Consider the following 17,244-nt stretch of genomic DNA (forward strand, 5'->3'; position numbering starts at 1 on the left):
GGCGGCTTCATCCTCTCGGGAGGTGGTGGCCCTATTTGGACACCACTCTCTCCACCACGCGAGCTCGATCTGCTATCTCCCTCGCTTGGCTGAGCTGGAGGTGGCCAAGGTTGGTCTGCTGTTGCGCTTCTAGACACCATGGCCAGCTACCGTAGTTGTGACGTTCACACCGATGTTGAGGAGGACCTCCAGATGCGATATGGCCTAATTGTAAACAAGTTTGCCCTTCATAGTCACTATCTCGAGGACTTCCACTTTCGCTTTGGCTTTGTGAAGACTCACGCCAGCGTTGCTATGATCAACCTCCACACAGCACACTTCCAGCTTCTTTCCACCCTTGGAGTCCATCCATTGGTGTTGAGCCTGTATGCTCATCAAGATCACTGGCATGCGAGACCATGCATGGTTTTGCTACTCGGCTGATATGCTGCTTACCCCATTCTACCTGATCGAGGCCTCATGCACAAGACAAGCAATGGCCTTCCGTCTATCGGCATGGACGGTGAACCACAATGGCATCCCCTAGTTGTTGGAAGTACTTCTTCAGGTGCCCGACGGTGTGCCCCTGTATGTCGCCCCAGACCGCGTCGACAGTTTCACCTTGCCCACGACATCTTTCCGGGTGTCTATCCACGTCATACTGCCCCTGGATGAGGCCCCAAGCCTAGGATCCCCACCAAGCCTAGACGTGTGGCCTCGCCGCCACGCTCTAGTGATTCCCCTCCCCATAGCGGCTGGAGAGGTGGTGGACGCCGACACCCGCCTTGGCGAAAATGGCATTGGGTCTTGAGACCATATCCCACTGCCCCTCCGCTTTGTCGGCCCAACTACCATCAGAGGCTCTTTTCTCCTTTGGAGAAGTCGAGTGAGGCTCCTATGACCAATGAAGATCTGCCAGGCATGGAAGCTGACTAGGTCCAACCTACAATTCAAACTCCACTTGATGTGCCTCCCAGTGTAGCTCTCTCTCTCTCTCTCTCTCTCTGAAGTTGCGGCCCCACAACGCCACCCTCCTCTTGAGCGTGACCGAGACTATGTGAAGCCTTGGAGGTGGCCAGCCTACTAGTGTGGCCTGCACCACCTCTTCTACTACCAGCCAAACTGGCAATGCCACTCATGTGCTTACAACTACCAGACAAGGCCCCACTATCGTGGTGTAAGACAATATGTTTGGGGGAACCGACTCAACCCTCTAGGGGTGGCCTATCACATATATATAATAAAGGGTTACAACGTTACATCATACGTACATATGTACGGGAACTATACAGTCTAACACCCTCTCTCAATCTTAGCCACTTCCTAAAGAATCTAGAAGGGTAAGATTGCGCCCACAGGTCTCGAACTGTGGTAGAGGCAATGGCTTGGTGAAGATGTCTGCAAGTTGATCCTTAGAAGAGATGAACTTGATCTGTAGTTTCTTCTGAGATACACGTTCCCGTACAAAATGATAGTCAACTTCAATGTGTTTCGTTCGGGCATGAAATATCGGATCTGCAGATAGGTATGTAGCACCGATGTTGTCACACCAAAGAATAGGAGACTGTGATTGTGGTATACCCAATTCCTGAAGCAAAGACTGTATCCAAATAATTTCTGCAATTGCATTAGCCACAACCTTATACTCAGCTTCAGTACTGCTACGCAAAATAGTAGCTTGTTTCCAAGCACTCCAGGTGATCAAGCTAGAACCAAAGAACACATCATAACCCCCCATGGATCGCCTGTCATCCGGACTGCCAGCCCAGTCCGCATCAGAATAAGCCGAGATGACCCCAGAGGGATTCGGTCAAATGTGCAAACCATAGGACAACGTGAAGCGAATATAGCGCAAAATGCGCTTAACCGCAGACCAATGAGTGTCACGAGGTGCCTGGAGATACTGACATACTCTGTTGACAGCAAAGGAAATATCTGGACGTGTGATCGTCAAGTACTGAAGCCCACCAACAATACTCCTATACTGTGTCGCATCAGCAGAAGTGAGAAGCTCACCATCTACATCAGTGATCTTGTCAGTGGTAGACATAGGTGTAATAGTCGGTTTGCACTTAAGCATCCTAGCCCGCTGCAACAAATCCAAAGATTACTTCTTCTGCATCATAACAAGACCATCATAACCGGAAGCAACTTCCATGCCAAGGAAGTAGTGAAGCTTCTCAAGGTCTTCGACTGCAAAGTCAGCACCAAGAGACCGAACAAGAGTAGCAGCAGCAGCCGACGGAGAGGAACTGACAAGTATAATATCATCCACATAGACCAGTAGATACATTGTAACTTCAGGCCTTTGTAGAAGAAATAATGAAGAATCAGTAGCTGATGATGCAAAACCATGAGCACGAAGAGCTGTCGCAAGATGAGCATGCCAAGCACGAGGAGCCTGCTTCAGACCATAGAATGCTTTGGTGAGACAACACAAATAATTAGGACGATCAGGATCAGAGAAGCTAGGGGGCTGCCGCATGTAGACCTCCTCCTCCAGTACACCATGGAGGAAGGCATTCTGCACATCAAGCTGACGAAGAGACCAACCCCGAGTGACTGCAAGAGAGAGAAGAAGCCTGATAGTAGTAGGTTTAACCACTGGACTGAAGGTGTCTTCATAGTCAAGACCATAACACTGCCGAAAGCCTCGGGCAACCAACCGCGCCTTGTAACGCTCAATAGACCCATCAGAATGCTTCTTCACTTTGAAAACCCATTTAGAGTCGATGACATTAACACGAGGTGGTGGCGGAACAAGAGTCCATGTCTTGTTATGAAGAAGAGCATGGTACTCCTGTTCCATGGCCTCTCTCCAATGAGGTATACTGAGAGCATCTTGATACGTATGAGGCTCAGATGACGGATCCGCACGAGCAGCAGCCAGACAAGTAGCCAACCAAGCAACAGTACCATCATGATGCTGCTTGGGCTGAAAATACCACCGCGACTACGAGTATGTGGTCGTTGAGGAGCCGCGGGAGCCACAGGAGCCGGGGAGGTCTCAGTCGATACTGGACAGGGCGATGGCGATGGCGATAGAGAAGCCTCGGCCAGCGACGGAGATGCCTCAGCCAGCATGGACGAGAGCGAGCCTGAGCCAGGTGAGCTCGGCCCAGGCGAGCATGGTCCAGGCGAGACCAGTGTGGCAGGCCGAGGGGGCAACGAGGCCGGCGTGACAACCCAAATTGGCGAGGCCGGCCCAGGGGCTAGGGGCGCTGAGACGGGCGGCCGAGCCACCAGGGGCGCCGAGCCGGACGGCAAGGGTGCCGAAAAGTGGACAACCAAGACGCCAGAGGCGCCGACATAGGCAGCCCAAAGACCAGAAGCACCGGCCCAGAGGCCTGAGGCGCCGAGACGCATGGTGTCGCTGGGTGGTTGGTTGAACGTGCATGGGCATGATGACCGAGGCCATGCAGGGGCGCAGCCTGATCGTTGTGAGCCGTTGGCGAGGCCGACGAGGGAGGCGATGGCGCCTCCAAAATTTCCAAACGAGCCACACGTCCAGTGCCTGCACCATGGTTAGGCAACAATATAGGAGAATATGCAACATCATCAAATTGGTCAGAGGTAACACAGGATGAATGCATAGATGGTGGTTCGGCGGTGGACACAGGAAGTTTGGCAAAGGGAAAAACATGCTCATCAAACACGACATCCCGAGATATATAGACACGATTGGTGGGAACATGAAGACATTTGTAACCTTTATGAAGAGAGCTATAGCCAAGAAAAACACACTTCTTGGAGTGAAACTCAAGCTTGCGCACCCGGAGATGCGGCCAGCAAGCGCACCCAAAGACCTTGAAGAAGGTGTAATCAGGTTGTTCATTAAGGATAACTTCAATGGGAGTCTGCATGTTCAAAACATGAGTGGGAGTACGGTTTATGAGAAAACATGCAGTGGTGAAAGCATCACTCCAAAAATGAAAAGAGCCGATGCATTGGCTAAAAGAGCAAGACCAGTTTCAACAATGTGACGATGCTTACGTTCTACAGAACCATTCTGTTGATGTGTATGTGGACATGCTAAACGGTGAGCAATCCCAAGCGACTGAAAGAAGGAGTTGAGGTTGCGGTACTCGCCCCCCCCCCCCAGTCCGACTGAACATGAACAATTTTGTGCTTGAGAAGGCGTTCAACATGTTTTTGAAACTGAACAAAAATATCAAACACATCAGATTTGCGTTTAATAAGATAAATCTAGGTAAAGCGACTATAGGCATCAATGAAACTGATATAATAATTGTGACCACTGACAGAAGTCTGATCAGGACCCCATACATCTGAAAACACAAGTTCTAAAGGATGTTTCACCTCACGACTAGACTCCAAAAAAGGAAGTTGATGACTCTTCCCCTGCTGACAAGCATCACACACTGCTACATCTTTATTACTAGACATGCTAGGAAGCTCATGACGATGCAAAACATGACGAACGATAGGTGTGGCCGGGTGACCAAGACAAGCATGCCACTATGACGGAGATACCCGAACTCCACTGAACACGCGAGCGACACCAGTATGCTCCAGACGATAGAGGATCTGGCACAACCTAAGAAGAATGTCCCTCGTGCACATCCTTAATAAAAAGATCAAAAGGATGAAATTCACAAAGCACATTATTATCACGTGTGAGTTTAGGAACTGAAAGAAGATTACGTGTCACAAAGGGAACTCTAAGAACATTACGAAGCTGAAGACTCCTATTTGCATGCCTAGTGAGAAGAGATGCCTAACCAATATGCGATATATGCATACCTGCTCCATTAGCGGTGTGGATCTTGTCGGAGCCATGGTAAGGTCGCGGCAGTAGGGGGACCGAGGCGAGCAGCGGTGGCAGCCCCGAGGGAGACTTGGATGACGAAGGGTGGCGGCCACCCTTCGTGGCGGTGTTGGCCGAGAGAGACCCGCTGCTCTTGGAGCGGCGCGACTTGACCCGCTGCTCGGTGAGGAGGAGGTGGGAGAAGACCTCGTGCACCATCATGGGGTTTGAGTTTCCCCGCTCGTTGATAATCTCGACCAAGGCTCATACTCCTCGTCAAGACCATTGACAATGAAGGAATTGAACTCGAAGTCGGTGAGCAGCTGTTCGATGGAGACCAACGTGTCGGCAAAGCCCTTGACCTTGTTGTAGAACTCAGTGGCCATGGAGTCAAGCTTTTCATACTTCCCAAGTTGACGACGGAGCGCATAGACACGGGCCTGCGACTACGCCGCAAACGAGCGCTCGAGGATGGTCCATGCCTCATGAGATGTCTTGGCGAAGACAACGAGTCCGGCAACAGCCGGAGGGAGCGACCCCTAGATGGAGGAGAGGTTCGCCTGGTCCTGCTTTGTCCAAACATGGTGCGCTGGATTGTAGACCGGGCCGTGCACGCTATCCACCAGCGCAGGGGGACATGGAAGGGAACCGTCGACGTAGCCAAGAAAGTAGTGGCCCCAAGGAGCGGGAGGACCTACGCACGCAAGAAGATGTAGTTGTCCGATGACAACTTGATGGTGATGAGGTTGCCGAAGTGAAACGGGGGCGGTGGCAGAGAGCCCGTGGAGTAGGCTGCCGGAGGCGTATACGCCATAGGGGCAGAGGCCGCGGGTGCAGCCGCGGAAACGGACGGTGCGGTAGCCAGACCCGATGCGGCGAGGCCAGCCATCAGGGCCGACGAGGACACCGACAGCAGGGCGACCGCTGCATCGCCGACGGATGTGGGCGATGAGGCACCCGTCGTGGCTATGGAGGTGTGAACCACCAGCGCTTGGCCAGAGGACGAGGAGAAAAAGGAGCCGACGCTCCTCATCCCGATCGGAAGCGTCGCAGCCGCAGCGGAGTCGAGTGGATGGGAGAGAAGGGCCGCGAGGGAGGCCGGCAAGTAGCTGGCCGTGGAGGAGCCGGATGCGGCGGCGCCCAACATGGCGGCGGCGGCACGATCGGCAAGAACGGCGATGGCGGCGGTGTGTAGGGTTTAGGCGGAAGCGATTTGACCTAGTCTCATACCATGTAAGACAATAGGTTTGGGGGGAACCGGCTCAACCCTCTAGGGGTGGCCTATCACATATATATAATGAAGGGGTACAACGTTACATCATACATACACATATACGGGAACTATACAGTCTAACACGCGGCTGCTCTTGCTGTTGCATCCCTGTCGGCCACCACTAACCCTCCATAGCATTCACTAGTGTACCATGGTTCCAGTGATTCGCGATCGCCCCCTGGGGAAGATTCTCCAACCCTTACACCCCACCAATGCTCTAGCTATTGACGTCAACGTGCCGGACATAGGCCGCACCCCTTAGGCAACTCCCTCCCACTTGATGGATCCCGAGGCGCCCAATCCGGACCCAGCCAACTAGCCATGCTTGAATGCACTGCTGTATCGGTGTGTCCCTTCCATGGATCCCGCGAACCCCCAAATGGCACGTGTTGTGTCCACGGACGATCCCATGCAACGCCCCCTGCCCTATGTCCGCACTCGTGAGCCAAGACCCTTGCATCCAGCCTGCCATACAGACCTACCATGCTTATGTGCTGAGCTGATTCTTTCTACTCCAGCCCCATAATGCAAACATGTTATCCCGCTTGATTTCATGTCACGCCATAGTAGTAGAGTTGCCAAGGCTGACAAGGGTTTTGGGTCGCAAACCTAGGCCAAACGCATGCTCCAATGTTAGACGATCTCCCAGTCAATCATGGAGAAATACGCAAAAAATCGAGCGGCCTTTGGAGAGCGATGTGGTGTAGGCCTTCACTAATTTTTATGGGGTATAAAATACCTAGCAACCTAAAAAGCCTAGCCAACTAGGTCGCCACATAAAGGGCTCTGCCCAGCTGGTCGCGGTGCGATTTATGTTCCTCCAGCCTCCTTCCCTAGGAACGTAATCTTCAACTACTGGGCCAAACATATCACCACCTGAAGCGTGATTGCCACTTCATCCCCTTGTATTGTCTGTTCAGTAAAAAAAAATTCTTCGATGTCTCCTGCCACTGTCTGTGAGTCCCGTGACACTGCCTTCCAGAATTCTCATTTCCTCCTGCCGACGGCAGATGGGGTGGGATCTTGATAGCCTGGCAGAGCATAATTATATTCTTATCTAATCCATCCATTCTCGATCATCACATCAACTCTTTGGTCTCACCATGATCTAGAGATGGGCACTATTGGTTGTCCAGTGTTTATGGGCCCCAAGATGACTCTTGTAAGCTCAAGTTCCTTTCCGAGCTTCAATATCTACACATGACCATGTCCGTTCCTTGGATGATAGGAGGTGACCTCAACATGATTCGCAGTGTCCCATATAAAAATAACAACCACCTTAAACGGTGTATGATGCACCATTTTCAGTGATTTGTCGCTGACATAGAGCTCTGAGATCTGTATCTTCATGGCCCCCGCTACATTGGTCCAACGAGAAAATAACCCAACTCTCATGCGTAATGACTAGGTGCTCTGTACTATCAGTTGGGAAACGATCTACCTCAACTACATGCTCAACGGTCTTGCCTCTACAGGATCCGATCACTGTCCTCTCATCATCGACTACTCCCGGCTCTCCAAAAACTTGTGATGTTTTCACTTTGAAAGAATCTGGCCAAACCTTGACGCATTCTTCCAGGTTGTCTCTGAGGCTTGGAACTCGGTCCCTGCCGACCCCTACCTCTTTCTCTGCATCTCTGCCAGGTTGATTGTGACTGCATGGCACCTTCAAGGTTGGATCACTCGCAACTTAGGCAATATTGTGTTGCATCTCCAAATTTCTCGCGAGATTATTCCACACCTTGATGACTCCCAAGACATGTGCCCACTCATGCCCATTGAGTCATGGCTACATCGGAAGCTCCATTGCACCACAATGCACCCTAGAGTGCTCCATTGCATGATAATGCACCAGCTGCACTTGGTCCAAGATGGCGAATCTAATACTACTTTCTTCAAAATCCATGCAGCACATCGACAACATAAAAACCGCATCCATGATCTCCACGTGGACAACCACATCGTCACCGACGAATGTGACCATGCCAAAAGCCGCCTTTGGGCACTTGTCCTCCATATTTGCCTCATCGGAAACTTGATATTTCACAATCAAACTCGGCCTCATCGACGACTATAGCTTTGACTTACACGACCTTGGCCAGCCCTTCTCTGAGTCTGATATTTGGGACACCATCAAGAAGATCCCCAGCGTATAATCACCATGCCTGGATGGTTTCACCGTCGAATTCATGTGATCTTGCTGGGATATCATCAAGACTGGTTTTTGTGAGGCCATTGGAAAGCTACACATACAACTTCAATGGGTAGGGTTTCCAAAATCTCAACGAGGCCTTGCTCATGCTCTTGCCCAAGAAACCGGACGCATCCACGCGCTTCGAGTATCACCACATCAGCTTGATCAACCTCTTCACCAAGCTATTTGCCAAGGTCCTCTCCCTATGCCTTGTGCCAAGACTCGGAGAGATCGTTTCCACCTACCAGAGCACCTTCGTGGTTGGGCGTTTCGAGCACGACAATTTTCTGTTGGTCCACCAGCAAAAATCCCCACATGCCCTGCTCAAGCTCGACATCGCGTGTGTGTTTGATTCTGCCTCATGGTGATTCCTCTTGCAAACCCTCAGCACCTTGGTTTTATTTCGCGATGGCGTACATGGATGGCATCCTCATCTCCTTGGCTTTCCACGAGGATCTTGATCAATGGCAATCCAGGACCTTTGGAGCCCCATGGATGCAGACTGCTCAAGGGTGTTCCCTTGTCCCCCCAGGCTATTTGCCCTGGTTATAGATACTCTAAACTCCCTTCTCCACCACGCGCTGAGCAAAATAATTCTTCGGCTCCTTAGCACTAGGTAGACTGCCTCGAGCATCTCCTTTTTCTTGGATGATGAGGTTGTCTTCAGACATCCTAACCAAGCCGAGCTCAAGACCATCCAAGATCTATTATAGGTCTTCGGGCATGCCGCGGGCTTGCACACTAAGTTTACCAAAGTGCTCCATTAGCCTAATCCAGTGCACCAACAAGACCGTGACAATAATGGGCACCGTACTTTCCTGCCCCGTAGCCCCATTCCCTATTACCTATCTAGGACTCCCACTTTCTGTCCTCAAAGTGGACCAAACTGCCCTCATGCTGCTGGTGAACAAGATCTACAAAAAGCTCAATACCTGGCAAGCTTCCCTCCTATCCCGTAGCGAGCATATTGCTCTTGTTCGCCAGGTCCTCAGTGTCATGCCGCTTGACCTCCTCCTATACATGGCGCTTAGTCCACTGATCCTCAAGCTGGTCACTAAGGCTATTTGATATTTCCTTTGGCATGGGCAAAAGGAGGTCAGTTCTGGCAGCTGCCTTGTGAGCTGGCCATGAGTGTGCTGCCCCATCGAGCTCGGTGGATTAGGCATCCGCGGTATCCGCCATAATGGCATCTCCCTACGAGCGTGATGGCTTTGGCTTCATGCTACATATACCTCATGACCTGGCCGCCACCTGCACCCCCTGCGAGCCTGAGGTGCGACAATTTTTTTGCGCATCCACTACCTGGACCCTTGGGGACAACAACACCTGTCGCTTTTGTAGTGCTCATTGGTTAGATGGCCACTCCACGCGGAGCTTATGCATAATCTAATAATGTAGTAGGGAGCGGCGTCCTATGAGGGCTTGCTAGGACCTCGCTGGTGGAGGGAAAGATGCACATATTTGGCGTCGCTTGCAAAAGAGTGGCGAGATGTTGACGATTTGGTTGCAGGATGTGGGGGTTCGTCGGTGTAAGACACTGATGAGCTATAGAAGGATGGTCAGGGCAGCGGAGGCTAGTCGAAGGGCAGGGGGTGGGGTGGGGGGAGGTTTGGCCAGGCTGGGTGGCGAAGCAACACACAGATGGCGACAACATGCAGTTAGGCCGGCTCAGGTTGATGGCTCTACAGAAGCCAGGAGGAAGAAGAAACATAGCGGTTGGAGGAAGAAGAAGAAACTGGAGCCATTGGATTTGGACCTAATGGGTTCTGGAAAATCGACTGCTTTCCTGACTTATAGTTGCTCCCTAAGGAAATAAGAATGATGGAAAGAGATCTCATCTATTCCACAAGCCAACTGGCGGTACAAGTACAGGAGCCGATCCCTACATGCAGGGATGCGGTGAGATAATGGCCTGAGACTAGCTCTCACTGTTACAACAGCACATGCGTACATACACAAAATACACCAGTACATATGTCACGTTACATACAACTCAACAAGGAATACATCATTCATGTTCCTTAATTCTGAAACTAAGTACTTGAGTATGCAGATAAACATGGCCCGAGTGCAGCCAACGCGATCTTCGTCTCTTGGATGGCTATCGGAAACATCCTGGGATACTCCTCTGGCTCCACCGACAAATGGCACGAGTAGGTGCCTCATCGTGTGCATATACCTTGATCCAGCAGCGGTGCGGCGAATTGACGGTTGTTTTGATGCGTACCTACACAGGTGGTTTCCCGCCCTCCAAACAAGAGCTTGCTGCGAAGCTTGCGCGAACCTCAAGGCCGCCTTCTTGGTCGCAGTGGTGAGCACGGAGCGGCTAATCAAGCTCGCAACCTCAAGGAACTGCATGTCTATTTCATTAGGCGTTCCTAATAATAATTCGAATCTCATTTGCATGTCGCACGTCTTGATTTACAGATATTCCTGGGTTTTTCGACGGCGGTAACAATGATCTTTGCAAAAGAGACGCCGTTGGACCCTGAGTTGGCGAAGCAGGGCGAGGGGGAGGCGACGGGCCCGCTGGCTGTATTCAAGGGCCTAAAGAACCTGCCGGCCGGCATGCCACAGGTGCTCATCGTGACCGGCCTCACGTGGCTGTCATGGTTCCCCTTCATCCTCTTCGACACCGACTGGATGGGCCGCGAGATATACCATGGCAGGCCGGACGGGAGCCCGACGGAGATCGCCGCCTTCCAGGAGGGCGTCCGGCAGGGTGCCTTCGGCCTGCTGCTCAACTCTGTGCTTCTCGGGATAAGCTCCTTCATGATCGAGCCCATGTGTCGGAAGCTTGGAGCAAGGACCGTGTGGGTCGCTAGTCAGGTCCTCGTGTGCATCGCAATGGCGCTGGTGGCCATCCTCGGCGCATGGTCGCTCGGCGACTTCGGCGGCAATGTGCAAGACGCCGCGGCAACGGAAAAGGGCCTGAAGATATCAGCCCTCATCCTTTTCGTCTTCCTCGGCCTTCCCTTTGCAGTAAGCAGCATACATTGATAATGGCATCGTTAAAACTTAAAGCAGCTCCGATCAACTTATTGTCTCTGATGGCTAGTTTCGCGCCCAATGCTTGCAGGTTCTATGCAGTGTTCCGTTCGCCGTGACAGCACAGCTTGCCGCGAGCAAAGGTGGTGGACAAGGTGAGCTAGCTGCTCTCAACTGATCGTGAACTTTGAACAGAGTGTCTAACTCCAATAATTATATTTGTGCTGCAGGACTGTGCACGGGGATCCTGAACATCTCCATCGTGACGCCCCAGATGATCGTCGCCATCGGCGCTGGGCCGTGGGACGAGCTGTTTGGGAAGGGAAACATCCCGGCGTTCGCCCTCGCCTCTGTGTTCGCCTTCGCCTCCGCCGTCGCCGGAACAATCATGTTGCCCAAGATGTCAAAGAGCAGCTTCCGGTCCGTAAGCATGGGTGGAGGACACTGATTGTGTGGTGTTGGTCTATAACAGGCACCTGAAACTTTTCATGCGCTCAGTTGAATCTGCAACCAGGCATTCCCATAGTTCGTTTTTTTCTTTTTGAGCAAACATTCCCATAGTTCGTGATTCGTACGTGGGGTGTGTTTGGGCTGTAGTTCTTTTTTTGAGATGTGTTTGGGCTGTAGTTGACTGACGCAACTTTCATTTTCAGTGGATTTTGTTCAACGGAATGGGCCTCAGCCCATTAGTTTTAGGTTAGTGGGTTATGCATTAGCCAGGTAGTAGTGCATTTGTGATTTAGTTGATGCTTGTTGTAGCTTAGGTCAATATTTCTCTTGTTTTCTTGATAAATTCCTCTTCACTTTTATAGCAATTGTGATGGCCATTTTAGAGTTTTGTGTTCGTTTTGATTTGTTTTCATGGTCCAAGTGCTCCGAGTATTTTATTTTTCTTTAGTATATACCAGCCGTTTTCCCTCTTTGTTTATGTCGCTATTTTTTTCTGCGTCCGCAAAAAATCATCCAAGTGATTCTTGTGTATAGTTGTATGTGACGGTCTTTTTTCTCTCTTCGTGCCACTATTCGTTTGTACGTGCGCGTGTTGCACAGGCGATATCAATATGAGATGCAATTCAATTGTGAGGTGCTTGTATATGCACGTCCCAAGGCCATACCATTGACATGAGTAAGACAATGAATCTCCGACGTACACACGCAAGAACTACGTAATATGTGTGCAAATTATTTTGGAGTCTTAGACACTGTATTGTTATATGTTTCTTCTTGCATATTGTGAAAAGGTGCAATTTTCTCTTTTAAGTTGTTGACATCATTTTATTTTTTATTTCTTTCTTCATTTAGGGTAAAAGAAATGTCTTGATTCATTCTTCCCAGTAAAACTTTAGAGTTTAATTATATTTTAGTTTTTGTTTTATATATAGTTTTTATTACCAGATTCTGCGTTTTAATTTTGTGATTCAATTAGGTAATACCATCAGCATGAGTAAGAGAATAAATATCCGGCATACACACACAAGTACTATGTAATATGTGTGCAAATTATATTGGAGTCCAAAACACCACACTGTTATTTATTTCTTCTCGCATATTGTCAAAAGGTACAATTTTCTCTTCAAGTGTTGTCATGGTTTTTATTTTTATTTTATTTCTTTGTTTAGGTTAATAGAAGTGCCTTTATTCATTCTTCCTAAGAAAACTTTAAAGTTTATTTTTGTTTTAAATTTTATTACTAGATCCTACGTTTTTATTTTGTCATCATTTAGGGTGATACCATCGGCATGAGTAAGACAATTTATCTCCAAAGTACACACCCAAGTACTATGTAATATATGTGCAAAATATACCGGAGTCCAAAAAATTGCACTATTATATGATTATACTTGCATATTGTGAAAAAGGTGCAATTTTCTCTTTAAATTGTTGTCATCATTTTTTATTTTTTATTTCTTTCTTCATTTCGGGTATAGATATACATTTATTCATTCTTCCCAAGAAACTTTCAAAGTTTAATATTGTTTTAAGTTTTATTACCATATCCTATGTTTTTATTTTGTGGTTCATTTAGGGTAATACCATCGACATGGGTAAGAAAATTTATCTCCAACGTACACACACAAGTACTATAATATTTGTGCAAGTTATACCGGAGTCCAAAAACTGCACTATTATATGACTATCCTTGCATATTGTTAAAAGGTGCAACTTTCTGTGTAAGTTTTGTCCCATTTTTATTTTTTATTAGGGTAATACCAATGACTTTATTTCATTCTTCCATACAGAACTTCAGTTTTTTATTTTTTTGGTTTTCTTTAATTTTTATTTTTAATTACCAAATCTTGTGTTTTTTATTCATTTAGGTAATACCAATGGCATGAGTAAGATAATTAATCTCTGACGTACACACGCAAGTGTTATGTAATATGTGTGCAAATTATATTGGAGTACAAAATTGCACTATTACGTTTCTTACAATGAAAAGGTGCAATTCATGTTCAAATTGTGTGCAAGTTTTTGCTTTTGTTTTTTTATTTTCCTTTTTTATTAGGAATTACCAATGCCTCTAATTAATTCTTCCTTAGAAAAAAATATTTTTATATTTTGTTTAATTTTATTTTAGTTTAGTTTTTTTACCAATCCTGAATTTTTATGATTCCGATTAAAATTTTTAACATGAAGATTGTTAAATATAGACTAGAATCCCTATACTAATCTTTCTATAATTACTGTGTATGCGCGAAAGCAAACATACATGTCAAAGCAAAGCATATATACATGGTAACTAATATAGTACAATGCTTTCCACGTATAGTGTATGTGCATGCATAATGGACTTATTCTAGTATCTCTTCAGTTTCTAAGCTCCCACGAATTACAACATTGTGGTTGATCGAGGGTTTTCACCACGCCCATGGCCCCACCTGTAAGGGGGTGGATATCGCTTTAGTCGGTTTGACCCCCTCCAACCCATAATTCTGATCCCTTTGTGCGTGATGAGCGCACCTGATCCCATCGTAGCTTATCCCCGATCGAACAGAAAAGACGCCGGTGGCGGCAGCGGCAGCGGAGAGTTCGCATCGATGGCGGCGGCGACGACGGCTGAGAGTTCGCATCGCTGGCAGCGCGTGTGAAGCTGGTGGTTCCCTCTCACCCCTCTACCTCTCTTTCCTTTCGCCATCCTCTCTATCCTTCTCACTGCTCAGGACGGGTGGCAGCGGACGTGTATGATGCTTGTCCTATATCCCTAGGAGGTGTCCCATATCTCCCCGTTCTCTCTGACTGCGGTGGGAGGGGAGCTAATGACGGCGACTCATGGATGGTGTGCGCTGGCACCAACGGTGAGCGACAACTGCTCTATTCTGGTGAGGTGACGACGGCTCTATTTCGGGAGGAGATGACAAGGTTTCCGTTTTCTAGGCACACTCTCAGTTGATTTCATCTGTTTTTTAATCCCCATCCGTGATTCCTCTATGTCTCTTCCTTTGTTTGGTTTCTCTCTTGACCTGCAGTGAAAAGGAGGCAATCAGGAATAGTAGACTAAGTCATAGCCTAGTGGTGGGAAGGGGCTGATGCCTTCCCACCCATCCAGGTTTAAGGCATGATACTTGCAATTTGGGCTTGTTGCACCAATTATACTATATGGGTTTCCCTTACAGTTTTTCTGTCAAAAAAAAACAGCAAGCCCGTAGCCATGATAGATAGTTTGTTGTATCAATTAGTTTCAAATATAGTGCATACCAGTGTTCTTCATGTGTCATGTGTTGTCTGAATTGTTATGCTCTCAAGGATGTATTGATTGTTAATGTGTAATTACTTCCTCTAAACAGCTATGAAAGTGGTTGGTCACGAATCACCAAACAATAATGCTGAAATTAATCTGTGTGTGTGATGTGTTTAAGCTCACCATTGCAGGTTAAGCGGCCTTTTTTGCTATCATTTGTTAGCAGTACTCCCTATGAATAGTACACACTGCTTGGGTCGCCGTGTGGTAGCCATGGGGCATCACCGGCCTGGAACTAGAGCACACATTCAACCTTCGATCTAAGCCTTCTGTGTTACTTCTTGGACTCGTGCAGCTCAGTCGGATGCAACCATGAAAGAAAGTGGTCTGGTTTTCGCTAACCCCTTTGATTGCTCTTCGGTTTGTTCTCATACGAAGCACATCGCCCACAACCCACATGTCCAATGGCAGGAATGTCACTAGAAGAATCTCACCATTAAGGTGCGTCTAGCCGCCTCTCTTCTCCACTTGTGTTCCTTCTCTTCCAACATGTTCTGTTTGAAGTTGTTGTGTTTCAGCAAGGAGTGCAAACTGGTCTACCCACTTAGCTGGTCTAATTATCTGGGGTGTGCTACCATTGAGAAATTCACAACCGCCCCTACCACTTGCATTCTCAAATAAATGGAACCAGAATTAAAAGTTACAAATTGTAGCAGGTTAAAAAAATCACTTCATATAAGCAAGTAAAATTCAGTAGGTAGAAACACAAGAAAATGGAACATCTTGGTTTTGGTTTCATAAGTGTATTCAACAATCACAGAACGTATTGTACTTACAAGTTCGTCGTCATCCAGCATATAATTTATTAAAGGAACATTATAGTAATTTCTCTTCTATTATGAGCATGAATAGTTCTTCTATTTAAAAAAGTGATTGACGAGAAAATATATGATGGCGACATGGCATAAGAAACATTTAAGCACATTTGGGCTTAGCATATGAGACATGGTAACAATCTTAGAGTACTTGGTTTCTGAAAACAAAGTTGTTGCAACTGTATTCATGTTTCACTTAAAGGTTATCAGAAAGTGGGAATGTTCAAATATGCTAATTATTTTCTTAATGGAATGCCCGCTATATATACAATATTTATAAATACAACAGTTATGTATGTGTTACTCTACTGGTTTGGCTCTGCTTCTCTTCTTTGCGAAGATGACTTTCCTCTATGTGCTATATTTCAGTTCTTATCTAATGATGGTTGCTGTTTACCCTGGACCTTCTCTCTTGGTTTAATTCTGCCAATAGCCCAACATTTGATTCTTTCACCGTTCATTATTTAGTTACTTCAGTCACCTACTCGACTTGTCAGCTCCAAGGAGGAACATGAATGTGTAACGTTGTTGACATTCTTGACACTAAAAAACTGTTCATTTTTTCTATTCTCAATGGATGTTGCCATTGATAAAGCATGAAAATCATCTATGATCTGTTTGTCCATTTTAGGGTAGAGCATTTAAAAAAAACTTCTCTTGGAGGTGTAATGTTAGATATCCAAGCTATTTTGCTCATGCGGTCTTCGACAAAATTCATGAAGTCTACTTGACTACTTCCCTGCTTATTTGCCTCATGATTATTGGTTAGTTGTGTAACTAATTAAGTTTTTTGTGGTGTTTCAAATGCATATGCTATGGGTTAACATGTCGTAGTCCACTGATGTACACTATTGTTATCTTTGATACTTTATAATCACAGTAAAAACGATGAACCAGTTGTACTACCCTGGATGTATGATGAACCAGTTGAATGCTATGTAATTACAGTAAAAACGATAATGTTGCAAGATCATTCACACTATTAGGTTCGGCGCAGCAAAGCGCGCATACGCCTCTAGTGTAGATAATATCTGCTCTAGTATTGTAGCCGTAGATTAGTGTATGTGCTTTTGCATGTACAGTGTAGGAATGGAGAATTTACGATTAAATCCATGTATTTGGATGTCATTAATTCAAGCTCTATTCCTACCTCAAAACATGTTTGGCATGTCAAAGTTCCCTTGAGAGTTAAAGTATTTATGTGGTTTGTACACAAACAAGTCATTTGAACTAAGGATAACTTGATTAAACGCAACTGGAGTGGATCCTCTCGATGTAGTTTTTGTGATACAGATGAAACAGTCAAACACCTCTTTCTCGATTGTCCTTTGGCAAAGATTCTTTGGCAATCAGTTAACATAGCCTTCAATATTACTCCATGGAATAATATTAGCACGTTATTCGGGACGTGTTTGGATGGGATTGAGTCCCAAACAGCAAGACATATTTGTGTAGGAGTATGTGCTTTATTATGGGCTATCTGGAATT

General features: G+C 47.1%; 1 protein-coding gene across 1 annotated transcript in view; it reads left to right on the forward strand.

The window, feature by feature from the left end:
* LOC119266323 (sucrose transport protein SUT3-like) overlaps window positions 1-12,013 on the forward strand; it is a 47,153-nt gene extending 35,140 nt beyond the window's left edge. The window contains exons 7-11 of the mRNA XM_037547774.1: window positions 10,268-10,367; window positions 10,450-10,525; window positions 10,642-11,196; window positions 11,294-11,357; window positions 11,433-12,013. Coding sequence (XP_037403671.1) covers window positions 10,268-10,367; window positions 10,450-10,525; window positions 10,642-11,196; window positions 11,294-11,357; window positions 11,433-11,650 — 1,013 coding nt within the window. The 3' untranslated portion in view covers window positions 11,651-12,013. The remainder of the gene's footprint in view (window positions 1-10,267; window positions 10,368-10,449; window positions 10,526-10,641; window positions 11,197-11,293; window positions 11,358-11,432) is intronic.
* The last annotated feature ends 5,231 nt before the right edge of the window (window positions 12,014-17,244 follow it).

Source organism: Triticum dicoccoides, chromosome 1A, assembly GCF_002162155.2.
Source record: "Triticum dicoccoides isolate Atlit2015 ecotype Zavitan chromosome 1A, WEW_v2.0, whole genome shotgun sequence".
Taxonomy (NCBI): Eukaryota; Viridiplantae; Streptophyta; class Magnoliopsida; order Poales; family Poaceae; genus Triticum; species Triticum dicoccoides.